This window comes from Parus major, chromosome 17 (assembly GCF_001522545.3).
Source record: "Parus major isolate Abel chromosome 17, Parus_major1.1, whole genome shotgun sequence".
NCBI classification, from domain to species: Eukaryota; Metazoa; Chordata; class Aves; order Passeriformes; family Paridae; genus Parus; species Parus major.
Window position 1 is genome coordinate 8,934,761 of NC_031785.1, and position 6,987 is coordinate 8,941,747.

A 6,987-nucleotide genomic window follows, 5' to 3' on the forward strand; every position below is an offset into this window, starting at 1 on the left:
CATCATAAATCACAGAGTGCTTTGGGACCTTAAAATTCATCCCATGGCAGGGACCCCTCCCACCATCCCAGAGTGACCCAAACCCATCCAGCCTGGCCTTGGCAATTCCAGGGATCCAGGGGCAGCCCCAGCTGCTCTGGGAACCTGTGCCAGGGCTCCCCACCCTGCCAGGGAAGGATTTTTTCCTCATATCCAGCTAAATTTACTCTCTTTATGTTTGAAGCTGTACTTCATGAAGGACCATTGGGCTGTATCCTCATGTCTTCTCTTGCTGCCTTCTCTTGTTATTTCCTGAAGGAATGGCTAAAAAAGCCCCTTTTCCGAGGCCATTGGGGTGTCAGGGACCTGCAGGCACAGCCCATGAGGGGCTGAAATCCAGCACGTGTTTGGCACCTCTGATCCAGGCTGGGAGGGAGCTCTTTCCTGGGCTCTGAATAAAAACAGCTTCTTAATTAAGCCCTGGATATTGATTTCATTTTCATCCTATTAACTGCCTTGCCCTACATGGGTTTGCAGCACTCTGTAGGATTCCCCTTGCCCCCACTCTGTGTACACACACAAATTGCCAAGATAAAAAAGCTTCATTAGTCCCAGCTACTCTTCAAGCACCCATTTCTTTATATTTTTTTTGCTTTCAAGTGCTCATAAAAGAGGCTCCTTGACAGCTTCCAGACCTGCATCTCTCCAGCAGAGCGAAGATTCAGGAACCAACAGCAAGAGCTTTGCAAAGAGGAGGAGGAGGAAAAAACAGGCTCTGCACAACCCCTGAATAAACTCAAGTTTGGGTTCCCTCAGGTGTGGGGAGCTGGAGGTCTCAGAACAGCTGAACCCCCAAGCTAATGGCACTTATTGATTTTTTTTTGTTGTTAAATTGTGGAAATGATTTGTTTTTAAGCCCTGAGCACCTCAGGCCTGGCTCACCCTGGGTGGGAGCTGCCTTTTAGTGCTGCTAAGAGAAAATCCAAGATTTTTGTGTTTCCCCCCAAAGACACAGAGAGGGAAGAAGCCTCAGAAGGGAGAGGGCAGAGAGAAATATCAAATTAGAGAATGAAAACACAGAAAAATGGAAAAGAGGAGAAGCTGATAAATCAAGCAGAAAACCAGTGTTTTCCATGATGCTCAAAACCAAAGGCAATGAAAGATTTGGGAGTTCACACTCAGAGGTTTTCGAATCAGTGGCCATAAACCTCATGAAATTACACAGACACTGGGGCTGTGACCCAAAGAATTCATAATCAAAATTAAGGTTTCCAGCCAGGAAGGAAAACAACCAGAGGGGAGATGTTTTCAGACAAGAGGTGGGGAGCTACTCAAACATTTTGGGGGAGCTAAAAAATAAACAAACCCACAGTTTTTGAGTCTTTATTGTCACTTTTTTGGGATGGGGACTGAAGGAATGAGGAGTGGTTTAGAAACACAGGGAAAATGGATTTGTGGGGCTGCTCTCTGCAGGGTCAGGAGTTGGATGATCCTCGTGGCTCCCTTGCAGCTCAGGATATTCTGTGATTCTGGCAGAGATTTGGGGAGGGTAAAACCCAGACAGGCTGCTCAGAGCTGCAAGGCACTTCCCAAACCTCCACGGGTTTGAGTGTCCTTTGATTTTGAGCTGAAATCTCAGGAATTTTTAGCAGTCACTGATGAGTCAATATTGCTGCCATCCAAATCTGGGAATTGCCCCAAAAGATCCTGACACTTGTAGCTCTCGATACCAGGGGCAACTACTTCCAAAGCCAAAGAATAATCAATAACCTGAAGAGTGAAATTAAGTTTCTCTACCACAAAAATCTGCTTTAAAACACAGGGCTGCTCTGCTGGTAAAGCTCCCCATGGGGGTCTGGGTTGTTTTGGCACAGCAGAGCTGAGCTGGAGCATTTGCCTCGTTCCAGGCACTGCTTTGATGTTTACACTGATTTAGGAATTAGCCTGGAAATGGTTGCATGTGCCCAGGGAAGTGAAATGAGGACTGGCTGCAGGAGAGGTACCCAAGCTCTGCTTCCCAGCCCAGATTCTTCCTTCCCTGTTCTGTTTCAAGAAGTGGAGCTCAGTGACATCAAACCAGCCTCTGCTCAGGTCCAGAGCAGCCCTCAGCATCCCAGACATTCCCTGGAGCTGCAGGAGGATCTCAGCCCTGCAGATCCCTACACCAGGCAACACTTACTCCAACTGAATTAGCCAGAAAGGTCTGGAATGGTTAATTGGAATTATTTAGCTGTAATGGTTTGCCCTCCTCCTCCTCCTCCTCCTGGCCTGATGTTCTCTAAATTGAATTCCTTTAACAGAATCCAATATGCAGCAAAGCTGTTGGTTCAGAGAAATGTTTTATTTGAAAGAACCTTGCCCTGATCTGCAGCCTGTACAAATACATTTGTATATTTATATTTATATTTATATTTATATTCATATTTATATTTCTCTATATTTCTATACCCTGCAGCAGGAGGGAAGAGCAGGCATTGGGAGAGCAAAACACCACACAAGATCCTCAACTCCTCCCAGCTCAAACCTGTGTCAAAGGCATTTTCACAATGTGAGTGAGAATATTCCCCTTTAATTCATTTGTAAAGTCACTTTGGTAACGCTGCAGGCCGTGTTTGCTGCTCACAAACTCCCAAGCAATTTATTCCAGCTGTTTTCCCCCAACAGCTGCACCACCAGAGAGAAATCCTCCTCCAGCAGAGGTGGGAGAAAAGGAGATTTGTCTTACTGTGTCTGGGTAAAGCTTATCTGCTTATTTGCTGCTCAGAATTGTATTTACAGAGCACAACAAAGGCAAAGCCAGGTGCACTAATTGCTGTTGCTCAGGTGGAATATTTTCTGCTCCCCCTGAGCCCTGCCTCTGTGGGCTTTTATACTTTATCCACAGAAGGGTTTTATTATTCAGCCATCACTGCTGTTCCATTGCCTCTGGATCTGCTGAAAGGAGGGAGGAAAACCTCAATGATTTCTTGCTTTTTCAAACCAGGATTGCTGAGGGTTTGGGTTTTGTTTTTTTCCTGAGGTTATTGCACGTTGCAGACAAATAAATCACATTTAAATCAGCCTCATTCTGAGCACACAGATGGAGGCTCCTCTGGAGGGGAAGCTCTCCATATCCAGGTGTTTTCCATCCTCCTCACAGTGGGCTCCACATTCCCAGGCTCCCAAGGGATGAGCACAGAGCAAAAAATCAAACCCCCAGAAGGGGGAAAAAAAAAAATCCAGACCTAAAATAGTTTTGTTTTCTACCTGATCAACACCACAAATCCTCATTTTACCTCTCCTCCAGCTTTTTTTGGTTACAGAGCATCTCCCTGAGGCTTTGTCCACACTGGAGAGCCCAGGTCAGGCCCCAGCCCCCAGCACTGGGGGTTTATGGCCTGGAAGGGGGGCTGGAAATGGGGTGAATTGGTCTGAAAAGAGGATCAGGGGTGGCATTTCCCCTGTCCCCCCTTTCCTTGGGGAGAGAGAAAGGATCCCAAACCCAGAACGAAACTTTGTGATGCCCAGGGCTCCCTGCCACCTCCTGGGTGTGAACTCACCCCAAAATCCCATCTCTGCTGGGCTCAGAGGGGTTTTGTGGCTCCTGCAAACCCTCAGAGGGGCAGGGAGGGTCTCAGTGTGAATTCCTGAGGGGTTACAGACCCTGCAGCCAGGAAAGCTGGCAAATGGATCCCAGGTGAACACCAGCCCTCTTTAATGTCACCTCTCGTGCAGAGTTCTGTGTTTGAACAAAGCCTGGCTTTGCCCAGGCCCTGCTCCCAGCTCAGCTGGGACTCTGCAATGGGGAATTTAATCCCAGCTCAGCCCCAGGCTCTGCTGGCAGCACTGGCAAACCCCCAGTGCAGGTTTGGGACCTTGATCCCACCTCCCAAAGCTCCAGGAGCTGCTTCACAACCCCCCCTTTGCAGGGTGTGACGTGGTGGGGACACTTCTCCTGCCTCAACTTCCTTCCTTCCACTCCCCAGCCATCCCAGAGGGCTGGAGAACATTTCTGCATTAAAAACTTCCACGGGGGCATTTCCCTGCTGGGGTCCCTGTGATGCTGCAGGGGGAGCAGAGGTGGCCCAGGTGTCACTCCCTGGCCAGGTCCCCTCCCGAGGCACACAGGCACCTCCAGCAAGAGCTGCTGTGTCCCCAGTGCCACCAGCAGAGCCCCAGCAGAGCCCGAGCCCAGTCCTGAGCCCTCTTCAGTGACTCCCACTTTGTTAAAACTGAGATTAAAAGGCAAAGGCTCAGGTGTGGGGCTGAGCTTGTCCCCCCTCCCCAGCAGAATCACACCTTTCCCCACAGGCAGCACCCAGCAATATCTGATTTTTTCTGGGTGTTCAGGCAATTTCTGGGGCTGGGGAAGGGACAGGGGGGCTGAGCCTGATCTCTGCTGTGCTCTCATCTCTGCCATCCCTCTGCAGCCCTAAACCTGAACCTCAGGCAGGACAGGGAGCCCTGCCCTGCCTCCACTGACAGATTTTCATCCTGCTTGGAGCACCAGGGAGGAAATTAAAAGGGAGATAAGGGAGCTCCTTCAGACAACGAGGGAATATTCTGTGCTAGCACGGAGATAAAGTAATATTTCTTCCAGCTCTGGCAAAGGCTCAGAAATGAGATGTGGGGTGAAATTCTACATTTATAGAGATTTTATAACTCTTACCTGGGCTGCAGGATAACCATCAGCCTGGCTCATATTTCCTCATCAGAGGAGGTCACAGCAGCACAAAGAGAGGGAAGGGGATTTTATTTCATTTTCTCCCCTGAGAAGAAATCCCAGGATCCCCAAACCTCAGTGCTGCCCATCCTGACTGGAATTCAGCCTCCCAAATTTTTATATGACACAAAAATTTTTAAAAAAACAACCCCAAACTCCTTTTAAAGCACTTTTTTTTTTTTTTACTTTTTTTTTTATTGATTTCATTGAAAACAGAACAAGAAAATGATCAGAGCCAAAAGGCTGCTCCTTTAAAACTGTCAAAAACATTAACAGAAAAAAAAAAATAATAATAATAAACATGATGGCATTATGAATGTTCTAGAAGAGATGAACAAAAAAAACCAAAAAAACAAAAAAAACTTGTTACTGCACTAATTACAGTATTTAAAGATATATGCAAAAAAAAAAACAAAAAACAAAAAATTAAGATAATGACCTGCCCAGCCACCACACAAAAGGTGATGGCAAATTTATTCACACTACAATACTAACAATTTAAAAAAAGTTTTGTTTTTTTTTTCCTGCATTTTTTATACTAAAATCACTTTGTTCTTTTTATACAATTGATAAGTTTATATTCACGTGGTGAGCAAAAATCACACCAGAATCAGCACCGTTTTGTTTTGTGGTTTCTTTTTTGTTGTCGTTTTGGTTTTTTTGGGTTTTTATTTTTTTTGTAGGTTTTGTTGTTTTTTGTTGTTTTTTTTTTTTCTTTTTAAGCTTTTTTTTTGTTGTTTTTTTTTTTTTCCTCACGTTTTTAATGCTTGTCCCCGATGTTTCAATAATGGTAAAAAATAAATCAGTTCATTGAAACCTCATAGCATTGTGGCTTAAAAATCGATCCAAGGTGCCCAGGGTGGAGCAAAGGGATGGGAACAGACGAGCTGGTGGCAGCTGGGATCTCCTCACCATCACACATCTGTCCACCCCAGCCAGTCCAGGTCCTCTATAATATATATTTCATTCACTTTATCTTTAAAAAAAGGAGGGGGGAAACTTGGTTTTCTTTAGGAATTAGTGTCTTGTAAAATCCTCTTCAGCCTTCTCTCTCTAAAACCACTGTGGGAGAGGGAGAGGGGAATTCCTTCACGGAGGAACCCAACACTGAGACAGGAACAGGAGCAGAGCTGCTTTGAACGGAGAAAATCCAGGAGGGAGAGAGCCAGGGATCACAGGGATTGGAAAGATTCTGGGATTCTTCTCATCAGATGAGAAAAACAAAAAAAAAAAAAGAGAATTGAGGGTGTTTGTAGGGCCCCACCACAACGTCCTGCGAGATGGGGGAGGAATTATTCATTTATATAAAAAAAAAACAACCAAAAAACCAACCAACCAACCAAAAAAAAAAAAATAACCCAACCAAACCAACAAAAAAAACCAACCAGCACAACCTGCCCTGGGGCTGTGCCAAGCAAACCCAGAGCAGCTCCCTCCCAGAAAAGTCCCAGCAAGTATCCAGAGTTTATTGTGCTGAGGGATCCAGGCAGGGAGAGGCTCTCCCTGCCTCTGACAACACTCGGCACGTTCAGAGAGGAGGCAAGGACAGCTCAGGTGGCAAAAAAAGAAATTAAAAAAAAATGCAACAGCCACCCCTGCACACACAGCTGTGAAAGGCAGCAGCTTTTCCAGGAGCAGGGAGGGGAGAACGTCACAGAGGTGGGGTTTGCTTCCACTCCTTCCTCAAGTAACAGTCGGTGGCACAGCCCTAAGTGTCACAAACCCTTGGCTTTCCTTGAGCGGGGTTTATTCAATTTTTTTTTGTTGATTTTTTTTTTTCCCCTTTTTTTTTTTTTTTTTTTCATTATTTTTTAATTTAATTTTTTTTTTGCATGGTTTTGTGTCTTTTTATTTTTTTTTCTCTCTCTCTCTTCTTTCTGTTTAAATGGAAATGCAGTAGGTGAAGGTGTGGGGTGGAGGGAGGTGGTGTCAGAAGGAGGCTGTGGCAGAGCTGGTGTCGGGGAGCCCGTTCTCCTGCGTGTCCTGGGCCGAGGTGCTCGCCTGCCGCTGGGCCAGCGCCGAGCTCGAGTGTTTGCACTTGGGTGAACCGCACTGACAGCTGAAGAATTTGCCTTTGATGTCCCAGAACCTGTCCCCGTAGTCAAAGCTGCGAGAGAGAGACATGAGAGGGGTCAGGGAACTGCCACAGCTTCCGAAAATCCCAGCGGGGTTTGGGCTGGAGCAACCTCAAAGATTGGTTTGTTCAAAGGGCAGGGACACCTTGTGAGAGCTCCAGCAGCCTGGCCTTGGACATCCCAGGGATCCAGAGCTCCAGCAGCCTGGCCTTGGACATCCCAGGGATCCAG

General features: G+C 46.5%; 1 protein-coding gene across 10 annotated transcripts in view; it reads right to left on the reverse strand.

The window, feature by feature from the left end:
* Positions 1–5,242: 5,242 nt before the first annotated feature.
* Positions 5,243–6,987, reverse strand: part of EHMT1 (euchromatic histone lysine methyltransferase 1) — a 119,085-nt gene continuing 117,340 nt past the window's right edge. For 8 of the 10 annotated variants that reach the window (XM_015644803.1, XM_015644807.3, XM_015644804.3 and 5 more), the window contains one exon: positions 6,562–6,788. In XM_015644803.1, coding sequence (XP_015500289.1) covers positions 6,611–6,788 — 178 coding nt within the window. In that variant the 3' untranslated portion in view covers positions 6,562–6,610. Of the gene's footprint in view, positions 6,789–6,987 lie in introns of all 10 variants that reach the window. The other 2 variants (XM_033518330.1, XM_015644801.3) reach the window with 2 other exon arrangements.